Source organism: Elgaria multicarinata, chromosome 10 (genome assembly GCF_023053635.1).
Source record: "Elgaria multicarinata webbii isolate HBS135686 ecotype San Diego chromosome 10, rElgMul1.1.pri, whole genome shotgun sequence".
Lineage (NCBI taxonomy): Eukaryota > Metazoa > Chordata > Lepidosauria > Squamata > Anguidae > Elgaria > Elgaria multicarinata.
In genome coordinates this window covers 73,160,815-73,178,014 of record NC_086180.1, presented here as the reverse complement: position 1 = coordinate 73,178,014, position 17,200 = coordinate 73,160,815, and the positions used below count along the sequence as shown (strand labels likewise).

The window sequence follows — 17,200 nt, the reverse complement described above, 5'->3', positions numbered from 1 at the left end:
TGACATCAGCATACCGCATTCAAGCAGCATGATCTTTGGCACACTTAGAAGCAAGCTGAAACGTACTTACACTTAACTGTGCACAGGATTTCAGCCTTAATGGATATATCACTACAATGATTTGACACTAGGCCCACATTGTACAACAACTGCATACTACTACACTGGAAAATCTCAAGCTTCCAGTTCTGCACCATAAAGCCAACATTGAGAAATAGTTGTTTAAGATTCCATATTTCAGACTATAATTAAAACTAAAATCCTACTTAGTGTCAATTGAATAGTTACATACTATTGTTTATATAGGCACATACTTATTCTTCCCATCTGCTCTTGGCCATATTTTTATGCTACTTCAAAGATGAAGGAAAATATCTCTACATATAGTTCAAGTAGTCCCTTGATAGTTCAGAAGAACTAGCATGGAAAACCCTTTATTTCAGATTAATTAGAAAGAACATTTTTAAAAATCAGAACATTTGACAAACAGTTGAATGGAACTCTTGAAGTCCCCCACAAACCATTTCCTTTAAAGGACAAGAAATTCTACTGCCAAAGAAATTAAAAAGTTTTGAGAGAGGGGGATGTGATTTCTGGTAGATATCTGAAATCACAGAAGATCAATATTTACTAACAGTTCTCATTGAATTTCTTTCTACTTTCTTGCCTTTTCTTTTTTTACGATTTAAAAAAAGATAATGGCTAACTTAAAATTGCTACCACATGCTAAAACTTTGTACAGGTAACCTACATGAAACACCACCATAATAAGTTTTGTGACATAGTACTGGTTGCAAGCAATACCCTCAATTATCATTCAAACACAACAAGCAAAAATATATATTCCTTAAATAACAGACTATATAGTAAAACCCATTTTGGGACATCATTCATTTTAAACAAATTATTTTAAACACTGGTTATAGATTCAAATTCCAATGCTATGCAAGTTTTTTCAGAATTCAGTGTGACTCCCAGGTAAGCAAGCATATGATATAGAACAACATACTTTGCTATATATAGCTTTTATATTTACAATCCTAGTAACTAGTAAGCAGAGAACCATATTACTGCACACTTTTAATAAGAGTAGATTTTTAACTTTCCAACTACTCATAAATTAGTATTTCATATTCATAAGTGTAATAGGGTAAACTATTGTTAGACATTCCACTTGGTTTAGTTCTGGAAAACAACTCTTATTCCATTTGTCATGATTTCTAACCTTAAGATGTTATGCTCTTGACTTGTCTTCCTTATGAGTAATGCAGCTGTGAGATTCCCATTCCACATTTTCTTTTTCCTTCAATATTAATTCCCAGCCATTTTTGTGAGTACCATTACTAGCCCAAGAGAGACCAAAAGCTTCTAAAACAGATTCCTCTTAGATGAAGGATGAAATATTGAGCTAGAGGTCTCCGTTAAGGCTAACACCTGATATTATGTGTAGCAGAAGAGAACGGTTTGCTGGAAGTTTCTGAAATATTAACCAAAATGACGGAGCAGGCTAACAAGAAGATAATGAAATGTTCATGAAAGGAGCATGAACAGGGTCCACCATTGATACATACTAGCATATGCAGTCTTTATGTTATTTGAGCATTTTAATGAAAAGGTTTTATTCAATACCCAAATGAGTAACATGCACAAGGTTTCTAATGCTGTTTCCCCCCCCCCGCCCCCCAAGCAATGCTTCTTCTATCAATACAACTTTGACATTTTAATGATATGTCACTGTTTAAACTTAAACAGGAAAAAGAAGACAGTTCCTAGTGTTTTAACTGGGTACTTATAAAAAAGGAAGTTAAAAATATATATTCTTATTGCTTCAAAAAATATACTTCAAATATGACTGACCATGCAATCCTAAACAGGTTTATTCAGATGTACATCCCACTGTCTTAAATGTGATTTATTCCCTAATAGGTATGCAGCCTGAAACCTCACTCCAATGCACACTTATATGGATGGAAGTTTCATTGAATCATGTAGGACTTACTTCCAATTAAATATGCATAGTTCAGGCTGCAGAGATCAAAGATGTCTCCAGTACAAATGTTCAAACAAAGTCATTTAAATGACTCACATTCACACACAAAAATTAAGGAAAAACAAATCTAATTCGGCATCACTTAGTATGGAAAGGCATTCATACTGTTTCTTCCCATGCCTGAATTGTTCCAGAAGAGTTTAAAAATATTATGTGCAGTGTCATGATACCTTATTGAAAAGGATGGAGTGAGACAATAAAAGTAACTGGCAATGCTTTCAATCTAGTACTAGTACTCTCTCTTTGTCATTCATTCAGAAGCAATTTGTGTACAAACTGAATTGGCCTGCATGCTTGAGATGTAGGGTTCACTTAGTTTATTCTTTGCTTTGGTCCCATCTGATCAGGTTAAAAAGCGGGAGGGGGGGTTGGAGGGAAGAGAAGATGCATTTACTGCTTGGCATTGGCTGTGTCCCTGTTGAATGCTGGCTCTTCTGAATTTAGAGGCAACCTGGCGTCATCCCAGATGTTCTGGACTATGACTTCCATACACCCCAACCAGCATAGCCAATGGTCAGGGATTATGGGAGTTGTAGTCCCAAACATCTGGAAGGCACCAGGATGCCTACGGCTCATGAACCTACCCCACTTGTAGTTAAAGAACAGAAATCCTTAGACAGAACACTGATGGGAGCTGACAAACTAGCAGAATCTCACATTCCATAAGCAGCCAGTATCAGAAAACTCAGCTCACTTCCCTCAAAAGGGAAGCGTTTCCCCCCAATTTGACTCTCAGCTTCCTCTGTGTCCATTCTCATTTTCCTGCAGCCTGGGGGTGCCGAGTACTCTTTTCCCTTCGAGCAAGCCACCCCCTCTGAAGAACACCATCTAGCAGAAGAGCCCTGCTTAACCCTTTCAGCACCATCTCCATTCCCTGGACCTCCGAATTTAAAGACCAGCCTGCACAAAGAGGGACGAGAAGAGGTGGGAAAGCCCAGCCCCACCTCTCGAGAGCTGAGCAGCACATCACCATCAATCAGGGCTTTTATTCACTCGCAGACATCCAAGTCCTCCAAAGTAGCATTGTCTTGCTCGCTCCCGCTTCTCTTACTTTAACGTGCTTTCAAAGGTTCCATTAAGCCACTGGATCGATCCTTTTTACGCTACTCAGTATAACAGCCATTCGCAGGCAGCGAGAAAGCTCCCACGGTGCTTTTACACCGAGGCGAGGCGTAGAAATCCGGGCGTCCTTCCTCTCCCCCTTCCCCCTTCCCCCCCAGCCCCAACCCCCCCCCCAGTTGGGATTGCACCACTGCGCTGGGCGCACGACGGTGAGGGATTAGGAGGGGGGTTCTCACGAAACAAACTCGAAAAATTGAGAAGGGAAGCGGGGAGGGAGCTACGCCAGCTTGACTAACAGGAGGAGAAAAGCCGAAAACTTCTTCCCGGAGAGGAAAGGTGATCGCGGCCGCCGCGAAAACCTAGGTAAGGAGCGGAGGGGGGGGAGGGAGAGAGAGAGAGAGAGAAGCAATCGAAGGAGCCCGGCGGGCGAGCGTGGCACGCGCACACACTTACGTCTCGGAATTTGTTCCACTGTCCAACCTCCTTGTCATACTGCGAGATAGTTGTAAGCCATTGTTTATCATCCAGAAAATTGCCGCTATCTGACCTGCCCCCGGCTCCTGCCGCCGCCGCCGCTGCCGCCGCCGCCGCCGCCACAGCCTGACTGCACCAAGCGGCTGCCCACACGCACGCGAAGGCTGCTACCTTCAGCATCTGGGCGAGAGAAAGAGACCCGCCAAAAGGGTGGTGAGCTGAAGAAGACCCACGCCAAACGAGGGGGGGGAAGGGAAACGCCAGCACCCACCCCAATCTAGCCCGGAGCAAAGGAAAAGTCGGCAAAACGGGGGAGGCAGCAAAGCGTGCCTTGAGAAGGAACCCCCTCCCGCCATTAAAAGAGAGAGAGGGAGAGAGAGAGAGAAGGGGGGCTTCAGAAAAGGAAGAGAGGGGGAGGGAGGAAGAGCTGCCCAGTCCGTCACCTTGCTGCGAACCCCACCGCACCGGACTCGCGTCTCCAGCTACTGGAAACGCAGCTCGACGCTGCCAACTGTGTCTCTCTCTGGAGCTGCTGCTGCTGCTGCTGCTGCTGCTCTGCTACTTGCACGCGCCGCCGCCTCGAGCCGTCCACTCAGCTCCTTGCGCCCAGCGCGCGCTCCCTTCCTCCCGCCTCCGAGGCCCTCCTCTCTTCTCCACCCGCCCCCACCTTCCTTCTCCTTGTGCTGCTGCTGCGGCGGCGGCTCTGGGTCCGCTCCGCGCGCAGCTTCTCGGCGAGCGGCAGGCAGAAGCGCGCGGGCTCGCTTTCACTCAGGGAGCTAGGAGGTCTCGTCTGACAGGGGTTGGAGAGGGAGGGGGGCGGGAAGAGGCACACACAACGTGGAAATGGGGGGCGGGCCGGCGGGGGCGGTTGCTGACTACACGTGACGCTAAACGCGAATTTTATTTATTTATTTATTTATTTATTTATTTAGAATATTTATATACCGCTCCCCATTGAAAAATTTCCGGGCGGTGTACAAGATAAAATGAAAATGAAAACAGAATAAAACAGTTAAAACAAAATTTAAAAGAAGCAAAGAATTTTGAAAGGAGGGGGGAGAGGTACTTAATCCTGGCACATTTATTTTGAAGCAAAAAAGGGACATACTAAAACAAATGACGGTACTTGCCCATAGGGAAAATATGCCTGCCCATAGGGAAACATAGGACAGTATTTGCCCATACGGATCCATAGGACACTTGCCCATAGGGAAACCATGCTTGCCCACAGGGAAACGGAGGACAGTGTTTGCCCATAAGAAAATCATACACACCCATAGGGAAACATAGGACAGTACTTGCCCATAGGAAACCAAACATGTCCATCTGGAAACATAGGACAATGTTTGCCCATAGGGAGACATAGGGCAGTACTTGCCCATAACAAAACCATACTTGCCCACAGGGAAACATAGGATAATATTTGCCCATAGGAAAAATATACCTCCCCATCGGGGAACCCTACTTGCCCATAGGGAAAATATACTTGCCTGTAGGGAAACACACCAAGCAGGATAAAACACTTTGAAAACGTTTTGGAAACTGTACATGTTGTGTGTCCTGGGCCCCAACAGTTGTCAAAACTGTTATAAACCATTTTAAAGCAGTAGTGTAGATAAGTATCTCGCTATAGTGAAACCATATTTGCCCTCAGGGGAAACATACTTGTCCCTAGGAAAACATGGTATTCCTAGTCGTATGAGCTGTATCATTCCTGTGCTGCACAGTTATAACTCAGAGTTTGAAATACACTTGGTACTCTTATTGGGATTGGATGGTATTTTGTTTAGTGTGTTCAATGCATCACACAATCATCCCCTAACCAATTTCTCCCATGAAAATTTCAAACATTCTCATTCAATTTGATAGAAAGGAAGAAATTGCTTTCGAAAAGAAATTCAAGAAGAAGAAATTTCAGAGAAATTCTCAGGGATTTGGTTTAGGGTTTTTGTACTTTCCTTACTTATGAGATGGCTGAGGACTGTGCATGACTGTCCTGTCTTTCATTGTACAACCATCTTTCTGACATCCTGTAGCCTCCTTGGCTTCCCACACTTCCTGCCAAGGGAAAGAGATTTTGAATTTATTCCTCCCGTGGGGCCTTTTCAGATCAGGAAGTGCAGGCAGCCTGGGAAACTGCAGAGCAATGGAGAGATGTGTAAAAACACACACACACAACCCACCATACACACACTGTACCCTCAGCCACCTCACTGTGATTTAGTAAGGTCAAAAACACCACAACACACATTCAAAATAAAGGACAAAATGCCCTGAGAATGAGGCAGAAAAATAGAAGCCTGTTTCATGGAGGAAGAGAACTTTCAAGAAATTGGAGGATGGATTTTGGCACAGCGTTAACTCTACCTTTTACCTGGACCTGGATACAAGCCTTTTTGTGTTGTCTTGTAGTAATAGTAGCAGCATTTGCAGACTGCTCCTTCAATCTCAGTTTTTAAGTCTCATGGGTGAGCAAAATGAGGCACAAACTATTCTGGGGAAATAGCCCAGAATGGCAACTTCTATGTGAGTGAAGGCAATGAAATAAACCACTTTCTTTTGACTAAATGGAACAGTTAAATAAACTTTCACAGAAACCAGTTCTGTAGACAGTTTCCTACAGAAAACCATAGTTGTGGTGTGGTATAGCACTTAAAATATCAGACTAGGATGGGCTTCTGTAGGAGACTGTCTTTGCAGATCTTTGCTCTGGATTCTCTAGACCACCTATAAAATATTTTTTAAAAAACATTTCCATGGTTTACATTTTAATCTCTTGGTTTGTTCAAATATCTTTGTTTCTATAAATGTGCATTTCACATTTTAAGTTTTCACTTAAAGTTTAAGTTGTTGCAGAACAGTGCCCTTTTCATAGGACTGTGGTGTATACACTGAATATGAGGACCCATAATTGTGCATAAGTTTGGGGTTCCTGCCTTTTGCAGGGTCAGGAAAGGTTTGTACATGCAATATAGGTACACACATCAGATCTAGTATTCCCATCTTCAGATGATTGCATAGAGATTGGGAGTGGGGAGCACAATATTGATTTTGCTTTTCCACATATTTACTGAACACGTGAGAAGGGCTTAATAGTACATTATTCTATAATGAGAAAGGTAGAATTAGACAAAAATGTGTCTCCCTCCCTTGCTCTGTGGGGGGGGGGGGGAGAGAGAAAGTAGTGTGGGATTTACAGAAGTTTCTCTTTGATTTATGGAAAGAATGAACTTACTTGCATATCTGTGTCTGCTCTTTTGACAACACACACTAAATGATCAATTATCTGCAATTTTGCATGTCTCAGCTTTCTGAACATTTAATAACTGTAAGTGATTTCTTCATAGGTCTCAGTCTCCATCTAATAGGTTTAAGAGCCTTATTCTGGGGGAAAGGGGGGGCTTATTTCTTTATATTCAAAGAGTTTATATTTATATTTTAAAAGTTTTTTTTTTAAAAAAAAAAAAGTTCATTCCTAACTGCTGGAATTTAATGGATAAATGAGCCTTTGGGGAAACCTGTTCTTCTCCAGCCTCTGTGATTGGCAGACAGCTGGTTGACCCCATGCCACAATCTTGCCAGAACTCACAATTTGCTCCTCAGCATTTGCAAGAGTATATTTGTGACATCACTACATTAGTGCTTGTTTAACTGCACTATAACCAAATTCTGGCAAAGCTTTCTGTAAAACTTCGCTAGGGTTGCCAACTTTTGTTCTGACAGGGCAGTTAACAGCTGTGTGACAAGCAGAAATTCAGCCACTGAAGCTTTTCTTGGCATTTAGATAAAGTGATGTTAAAAATGTTATCATCTGAACTTCTGCTTGACATGCAGCTGCTAAAAGCACGAGGGGGAGGGGAACCTGGCACCCCATTCTTTGATCCATACTGAATTTGGCATTGCTATGTTCTGTTTATTTTCCCTTTGAAGAAGTTGTTTCCAGGACTTGGTTTTTGACAGCAGTCTTTGAACAAGGAAACTGCAATGGTTTCAAACAGAAACAGTTTGGAGTACATTTTAAGGCAGTGGCCTTCAATCTGAGCACCTTGCTTTGTGACTATACTGTGGGTGCTTCTAAACGGAGGCCTCCACGCATTACCTATCAAAAGCACTGTGCAGCTACTCCATCTTCTCTTTTTCAACAGATTTTCTGTGGTAAGAAAAAAGATGGAAGAAATGGTGGGAAAACACAGGAAGGTTATGAGTGGAAGATCCTGTCATCTGGACCCTGCATAAAATTCTATGAATGAATCAGGGCAATGGTGCAATAAAAGCCTGGTCTGGAAGCATCTGGTGTCTGGAGCAAAGAAAATGAAATTCAAGGGACGAGACAGACATGTTCTTAAGCTTATCTTGGAAAATCACTAGAGTTACCACTTCTTCTTTTGACAATTGTGCTATGTCTTTAACACCTGTATAACAGACAGGGATTAAACAAGTTCAGCTTCACACAATCTACATAGATTCTAGTTTATCTTAGTTTGTTATGCAAACTCCTTGTTATGAGCACATGTACAACATCACATCCTTTATTCTGATTAGTTTATCTGCAATAATCTATCATACCCTTCTATTTATGCACAATAGTTATCCTGACGACTTCTGTTCTGCTTGATTAAACTATTCTCACGAATGTGAGAAAGAAAAATAAATAAAGGGTATAAAAGGATACACTTTGGGGAACAGGAGGGGGAGAGGAGTGAATATTGTTCTAAAAACCATTGTAGGGAAATCTGGAATAGTAATCCACGAGGTGTATGTGGAGTTATACTGATGCAATGTGGAATCAATTACATCTGACTGGAAATGTGTAAGACCAAATAAAACAGAGACCAGAGATGTTATCACCAGAATAATATTCTCTGATTACGCCAAATAAAATAGTATGTACAACTGTACTCTTAAGAAACAGTGCAAGAAACTGCCATGCTTCCAGTTGAGCACGTCATTGCTAAACCGGACATGCAAGAAAGTTATAAACATTAACATTCCCTTCTATGAAAGAGGTTTAAGTTTCAACCCTATACTGGAGTTATGTTCTCCAAGGGGGCTTTAGGATCTGGTCGAAGCCCTATTATGTCAGCACAACACCAGATACACTGGCAGAGCTCCTTAGATATGCTGGCAGAATGTTCCACCAGTAGAGCCATTCTGCTAGCAAAGATCTACTGTTGGATCAGACAAAACAAGGTGGACATATGGACACAATGGCAGTGGCACAGCACAGGTGTGCCATATCCTGTAATACATGGCTACACCCCTGCTGATGACAGAACATTTCACTTGTCCCAGACCTGGTGCAGGTAATTTACCTCACATTGGCTTTAATAGAAAGGAGGAGAAGGAAAACTGCTTCCACATTCTGCTGCTCCTGTGCTCCTGGTCTCTATGATTGGGTGTTGAGGCCTGGAAGGACGGTGAAACGAATTCCCAATGGTGTGCCTAATTCTGGGCTGCAACTAAGGGTTTGGGAACTGCTATGGCTGGATTGGACTCAGCCTTGGGGCAAGCCTGTTTAACAAAGTCCATAAGGTCAAAGCACAGTATTTCCAGTACAGAAAAAATGACAGCCCCGAAACAGGGTCTTATCAGATGTCTGGGAGTTAGCAGCATGAGAGATCAGTCCAAGGAGAAGCAAGGTTTAAAAAGTCCTGGGAGCTAAAATAAGTTGTTGTTTCAGCAAGCAGCAGGTTTAAATTGAGAGGTTATAAACTGGAGTTTCCAGAGCCAAACCCAGGACTCAGCTACAGCATATCAGAGGATGCTGGATTAAGTCCTCCTCATGATGAGGGCCCTACTTACAAGGAACGCTTTACTCGAGAAGAGCCTTCCTTTGCAAATGGGCACTCCTCATAGGGTTCTTCTGGCCTGTCTTTTGAGATACCTCCACTTTCAGGGGCTAGTGGGTGACAGCCTCTGGCTCAGAAGTTCTCTCTTCTTTCAGGTATAGACCCACAGCTATGGCCCCTAAGGGGCCAGGCTCTTCATGTTCTTTTTGCATGAGCTGCTCCTTCATGTTATTTGTCTCTTGGAACTCTTGCACTTGCTCTGAAGAGGATTCTTCTTCAGGACACAGGGTGAGTTTTGAGTCTTCAGAGCTCCATCTCCTTTGCCCTAGGGTAACTCTCTCTTTTAAAACCAGGTATGCAAAAGTGGACACATGTTTGCCACCTCCCCCTAGTGAGGCCTGAATTCTCATGTCCTGTTTTCTGAGGCCACACCCTATGCAGTGAGCCACTGGAAGCCACCACTGTTGGGGTATATCATTGGCTGTCTTTGCTGTGTGTCCTGGCCCCTTCACTGTCTGCTTGGTGAAAGAGTCTTTTCCCTCTCTGGAGAAACGTTCAACTCTTGTCCAGGAGGGCTATGTGTGCCCTTTATGCACATCCTGTCCAGGGAGTTATGAGGATGCTATAATGTGTGTCTCATCTTTCCTCGTGTGTGTTGTGTTCCAAAATGGTGCTTATAAGGGGATTCCAACCCCTGCCTGTAGGTGTTGTGATTCCAAGCCCTATAAAGAGGTCTGTCATGCAATTCACAATGTTTTATTCAGTAAATAGACATCTCTTCACACTGGAAGGAAGTGTGAACACTAGGAACTATCGTCTAAGCTTAATTTACCTAACAAATTAAGGCATTTGCCCATCAACTAAATGGACAGTTTCCCCGCAGTTCCTGACAGGCTTTTATGTCTCCCGCAGGGCATCAAGTTGTAACCTCTGGCAAGTGGCTCCCTTCCCACCTCCTCTCAACTCCACCCACTTGACCCTGCAGAAGACTCTGGGATCTGTCAATTCCAATGTTCCCTCCCCCTCTGACAAAGATTGAGGCCTTAGCTAGACCTAAGGTTTATCCCAGGATCGTCCCTGCCTGCTCCCGGGATATCCTGTGTGTCATTTACATGAACAGGGATGAACCAGGGACAATCCTGAGATAAACCTTAGGTCTAGCTAAGGCCTAAGTTCCCAGGTAGTGGGAAGATGATCTCTGAGCCTGGGCCTCCTGTCTGATCAGCTCCTGGGAAGATTCCTCTTTGACCCCTGGAGAGTCTTGAAGAATTTTCTCCCCCACTACCTGTCTTGGCTGGTCGTCTTCTTCACCATTCGATATGGGATACACACCAGGGAGGCCAGGCCTGATTCTGACAGTAAGGATGCCTGCAGATTGAGCATACATGCCTTGGCAGGAAGGCACGTCCTGAATGTATGAATCCAATCCAATGTTTGTAAGGCCGTACCTCTGCACAGAGCCTGCAGAGACTCTCAAGTTATAACTCAAATTAAATCATTGACCCTGGCACTATGTAAATATGGTCAGTTTAGAAGTGTATTTTATCTCTCTTAATTTCTCCATTTGAGGATATCACTTTTCTCAATCAATCCTGGGGTCTTGCAGGCATCTCTCTCTATATACACATGTATTGGCCATTTAATTTTTCTGAACCACCCAGGGAGCTATTGGGCAGTATAAAAATGCAATAAATAAATAAATTTAAATCCTAACAGGTTTGGGTGGGAGCCTTTTTCCTAAGGAAAGGCCAGTAAAAATACCCGGATTTCTGACCAGGTATGCATATGCATAGTATCCTTAAGACTAGGCAGCTCATCCCACTGCCTCAGCAAATTCTAATTGACTTCTATTGGGATTTTGGGACCTATGGTCTGAAACCAATGTTAGTCCTACTTAGAGTAGACCCATTGAAATGAATGGGTCTCAAGTTAGCCTAACATTGGATAGAAACCTATGCCTGTGATGGTGGCAAGGAATGGCAGGCATTTAAATGGGTCCTGTAGCATGGCAGCATTCCCCGCATGGAGTCTTACGGGCCATAAAAAGTCCAAAATGGCTACTGTCATAGCAACCAGATCGTGGGCAAAATCTCAGGTTATGTCAGTACATTACAGCTCCGAAGGCTGCCATTTTCAAGCATGTCTGTGTATCACTCAGCATTGGTGCCTCCCACAGACTATTCTCTTTCTATTCCAGTGGCATCTTCTCTGAGCACAAGTGAAAATACATGAGGGGTGAGCTGAATCATGCAGTCCTGGCTATAGGCTATGGTGTTTTCCAAGGAGAAATTTACTGGCTTGTGAAAAACACCTGAACCACATTTATGTAGCGATTGGAGAGAACCTCATGTCCATGAAGATAACAATTGTACAATAGCTACTGATGACACATTCCTAATTATAGCATAACTAGACCATGTCATGGCAAGCTTTTTCAGGCAATCTCAGAGATGACATTTTCATCTCAGTTCAACATTTTTCTCTGAAGCAGCATCCCCTAGCTTCTATATTGCTCTAATATATTTATTCACATACTGGAATCTTCGTCTTTGAACTTGAAGAGACTCTGGAATTTTGTAAAAAATAAAAAATAAATCCATATTTTTCTTAAATTGTATTTATGCCAGTTTAACTATATTGTAAGCCTCTTTCTGAAGACCCTTTGCATTGAGAAGTAGAACATGAATACCTAAATAAATAAGAGCACAATCCTATGCACTTTTAGGCAGAAAAAAAGTTCTATGTGCATAGGCTTTCACTGTAAAGTACTGAGAACTAAGTCCCAGTGTGTCCAGCGCAGCTTATGTTCAGAGAAATGAGCATAAGATCATAAGGGAAACAAGTCCCATTGAAATAAATGGAACTTCATTCCGAGTAAACCTGCTTAGGGTCAAGATTGTTTTGGTTAAAACAGAACAATTTTTCCATAATGAAAATTGTTTTCTATTTGCCGCCATGATTTCTAAGCGACATTTTTGAGACTCACATTATTTTCATGGCATCCTTATTTAAATTCTAACGAGACAGATAGGGTGACACAAATGAAATATATAGCAAAAGATGTTAAACTCTAAACATTCATTTCTCTGGGGTACTTTGCTTCCCACGACCACCACCTCTGTTATCCAGACAATATCATCTAGATTATTTTGTCAAATGTCCATCCATTATAAGTCTTTTAGTAATTCACTACACTGGCAATTGATGTTAAGTGGGTGGTGGAAGCAATAAGAAGACGATTTTCCTCCCTGGTTACTTTTATTTCTTTTTGAGAGAGCCAGCTGGGGACTTTCCAATCTACACTGCAGCCTCTTCACCCACCAGGGAATTGTTGCTGCTGGAAGACCTTTTGGATGCTAATTAATCTCCTTCAGAAAGTGTACTGTCCCAGGCTACAGGGTCATTGTCTACTTTGCCTTCAATTTCAGAGAAAGAAATGGGGCTTGTATAATTTGAAGAATTCTCTGTTGAGAATATTCCTGCCCTGCGCAACAAAAAGAATTCTTTTAAAAAGGGGGGGCACTGTTACTCCATCATTTCTACAGCTTACAAAGGTATTAATTTTGTCACTTTTGAGCCCAATGTCTGTAATATAGGCCACGATCTTAGAATCAAGATCTATAAGCTGAAGGACTGTAGGATTTGCCAGAAGGGATAAAACAAGATACGTTCTGGCCACAAAAAATACACTGGTGGAACACTCCAGACTAGAGGTCTGTGCCCCACGGTCTGGCCCAAGCTGTGCTGCTCCCTCCATCCCCATGTAATTATTGTATTTATTTAAAATATTTCTTGGCAATCTTTCAGGGCAGAAGACCTTCCAAGGCAGCTTATAGCAATAAAAGATGTTAAGGGAAGATTATATATATTTCTGCATCTGAAGGTCCAAAATATCAACAGATTGAGAGGCAAACATGATGTTCTCTAGAAAGCTTTTTAATATTAAAATTGTGCCATCATATTGAACTGGCTGGATTTGAAGAGTCATATCCAAAACACCTTGCCTCTTGATCCTCTGTGTTTTCACTCTGAATTAAGTGGCATCAAATTCAGTGGAACTTAGTACATGGGATATCAACTTTACACCATTTCACCCCTACAAGTATTGATATTATGAGTAAATGGATCAATTAGTAGCGCTGCAAGTTCTTCATGAAAAACTGTCTGTGCCTCTAACAGCCACTTGAGAAACAGAAATTTGAGAGTGTAGCTTTTCCTCTGAAATTCAAGGAGAGGAAGTTTTCTTAGCAGTGAGGTGCACTGATGGAAAATGCTGAATACATGCCATGGAGCTATTTAAAAACATCAGAACCCTGGCAGGAAAAAAAATGGCAACCCTATAACCCAGGCAGGATCTACACTACTGCTTTAAAACGGTTTATAACAGTAGTGACAACTTTTGGGGCCCAGAACATACTCCATATACAGTTTTCAAACTGTTTTCAAAGTGTCATATCCTGCTTGATGTAGATCTGGCCCCAGTCTTCCCTAATCTGGTGCCATCCAGATGTTTAGCTTCATCCCATTTCCATTTTTTTTCTGGTTCTCTCTCAGATTATCCCATTTTGCTTAAATAACATTTACATATGTGCTCTTGTAGGAACCAAGCCTCTTTACACCTCTGCTGTAGCACATTGCTGTGATTGTTGCTGTTTTCACCATTGCCTCTGCCCCTCTTCCCATTGAGAAGCACATCCCCACCACCCCCATATCTCCTTTGTACCTCCCCCTATAGTTTATTGCTTGTTGGAAGTTGGACAACTCCCCCTCCATTGCAAAGGCTACAGCCGTTCCCCTCACCCTGCCTGGAGACTTTGTAGCATGCACTCAATGGGATTTACTTTTGAGTAAGGGAACCAGGAAAGTCTGATTACCGCCCCACCCCCCTGTCTCACCCCTTGCTCCAAGTCCTTGCCTGTTTCAAAAGAAGTTTCCAGCCCCACTGAAAGGGAAGTAGGTAACTGACTGGACATTTGGGTGAAACTGACTTGCCTTGTCTAGGATCAAAATTGGGAGCAGAAGGGATGGGAGAGGTTGCTTCTAACTGCCCTGCATCCCACCAGCCCAGCCTGGAGCATGTTGCTTTGAAGAGCGTTCTTACAGTCCTATGGTCCTTCGCAGTGGTAAACTATACACTTCAAGGGTATAAGGGAGGGAAATTTTAAAATCATAAAAAATCAATGGATGACCCAATCAGATTAAAATTTGGTATGCTGACAGCCCTACTTAAGACCTGCCACAGTGCCAATTTTGATCTCTTTAGCTTTAAAAATGAGGGTGCTGCTGGCAAGGAGGGTGCATTTCCCACATTTCTTTTAAGGTGAAATTGCCTACTCAGGAGGAAGCAGTTATTCCCTTCTCAATGCAACCTGGGCTCATTCTCTCTGATTGCAAAATAGAAATTACATTGAAGATGGTGAAAAAGAGTTGAGTGGCGTGTATACCACTGGACTCCCAAAGCAGGCAAGAAATCAATACAAAGAATGATCAGGAGCCAGTAGGGTATGCAGGAAGGGAAACCTCTGCGGCTTCCCGCCTTGGATGTGTGTGACTGCTTGCTCCTGAGCTACCTGCTGTGCAAAATGGTTTAAGGTTCCAGAAACCAGCAAGTTGGGTTTTTTAAAATATATATATATATATATATATATATATATATATATATATTTGCTGCCAACTGCAACTTCCATTGAAGCAAAGGCTCAGTTAAAAACACACACAGAGATAAATAGTGTCTTCCACCCACACCTTTCTTTCCTCCCTTGATGTCCTGTCTTACTTGATTTGTGGGTGAGGGTTGTTGCTGCTGCTTTTTGCTTGTTCAACTGGTGGATTAGCCGCTTCTGTTTCCCTGCCGGAGTGGGGGAGTTCAGAAGCAGGAGGAGGAAAGGATTTGAATTGGCACAGATGCCCCGAGACGTTTGTCCTTTTCTCCCCTCCCCCCCATCCACTCCCTTCTCACTCACTCTCTCTTCACCCCCTACCCTCTTTCCCCACCTGTCCCACTGCAGACTCAACAAATTTAATTAACAGATTGCAACAGCCCCCCCCCCGCCCCAAAAAGGAGTGCACGTGCACACACACATCCACACACTGTGACTGCTTCCCAGACACTGCACGGCGGGGCTTGCTGCTTTGGTTTTCCAAGGCGTAATTGGTGCCAGGGCTCACAATTTATCAACAGATCATTAAAAATAAGGGGGGGCAGCAATGTCTCTGAGCAAGTGCAAAGTGCATTTTCCTTACTGAAGAGAAAAGCTGAGCTCTAGAAAATAAAAAAATTCATAAAAAGCAATGTTCCTGAGTGACTGCAAAGTGCATTTTCCATACTGCTGAGAAAGGCTCAGCCCTGGAAAAGATGAACTTCACACCACTCTCTGATGTAAGCAATACCGCCCCTTGAAAACACACCCACAGTACAGCGCATTGAAAATGATGGATGAAAACACATGTTGAAATTTGAGCGATGTGCTTTCGCATGTTCGGAAGAACCGGACTTTCCCCGCACCAAAATATGCCACTATAAAGGGGGGGGGGAGAACTGGAATCACAGCAGGACATAGTCGACTCCATCTGAGTCCTTCACAGCAAACGCAGACTATAATCTTGGCGTCATTTGAGTCTTTTGCATAGATTTCGCTGCAACAGCACAATATAAGGCTGGTGGGATGAAGCTAGTTATGGACTGCAACACTTATCATAGCCAGCCAGGATGGCCAATGATTGTGTTGGCTGGAGGTGATGGGATTTGGAATTTCACAGATCTGGGATTTTCCAGATTGGGGAAGGCTGCCATAACTAGTTGATTTAGGGCGCAATCTTATGCATATCATGATATGGGAGTTGTAGGACTTTTATCTGTCTAAACATGCATCGTCATCGTCATCATCATCATCATATATTTATTTGTTTCCCGCCTCTCCCTCTAGATCAAGGTGGGGTACAACACTAATAAAAACACCATAAAATACATACAACTAATTCAAATGTTTTAAACCAGTGCATCATTAAAAGCAGCACACCATTAAAAAAGGCATCTTAAAATTCAACTGGGTAGGCCTGCCGGAAGAGATCAGTCTTTATGGCTTTCTTAAATTCTGGAAGACTGTTAAGTTGACGAATCTCTCCTGGCAAGCTATTCCACAAACTAGGAGCAGCAGAAGAAAAGGTCCTCTGGGTAACAGTTGTCAGCCTTGTTTTTGTTGGCTGGAGTAAATTCTTCCCAGAGGACCTGAGTGTACAGGGCGGATTGTATGGAAGAAGGCGATCCCACAGGTAGCCTGGACCCAAACCATGTAGGGCTTTAAAGGTGATAACCAACACTTTATACTTCGCCCAGAAACTAATTGGCAGCCAGTGAAGAGATTTTAAGACTGGTGTGATGTGGTCACCCCTAGGTGTACCGGTGACCAACCTGGCCACCATATTTTGAACTAGTTGAAGTTTCCAGACTAGGCACAAAGGTAGCCGTATGTAGAGCGCATTGCAAAAGTTGAGCCTTGAAGTTACCAGTGAATGCACTACCGTCTTTAGGTCTTCCGACTCTAGGAAGGGGTGCAGCTGGCATATCAGCCGAAGCTGATAGTAGGCACTCCTGGCCATCGCATTATTATTTATTTATTTATTTATTTATTTATTTATTTATATAGCACCATCAATGTACATGGTGCTGTACAGAGTAAAACAGTAAATAGCAAGACCCTGCCGCATAGGCTTACAATCTAATAAAATCATAGTAGAACAATAAGGAGGGGAAGAGAATGCAAACAGGCAGAGGGTAGGGTAAACAGGCACAGGGTAGGGTAAAACTAACAGTATAAAGTCCGAA

General features: G+C 42.9%; 1 protein-coding gene across 2 annotated transcripts in view; it reads right to left on the bottom strand.

Moving 5' to 3' along the window:
- The window catches only part of SPOCK3 (SPARC (osteonectin), cwcv and kazal like domains proteoglycan 3), a 205,141-nt gene extending 201,372 nt beyond the window's left edge, over nucleotides 1–3,769 (bottom strand). The window contains exon 1 of one of the 2 annotated variants that reach the window (XM_063136342.1): nucleotides 3,566–3,769. In XM_063136342.1, coding sequence (XP_062992412.1) covers nucleotides 3,566–3,766 — 201 coding nt within the window. In that variant the 5' untranslated portion in view covers nucleotides 3,767–3,769. Of the gene's footprint in view, nucleotides 1–2,707; nucleotides 2,728–3,565 lie in introns of those variants that run through there. The other variant, XM_063136341.1, reaches the window with a different exon arrangement.
- Nucleotides 3,770–17,200: the final 13,431 nt, after the last annotated feature.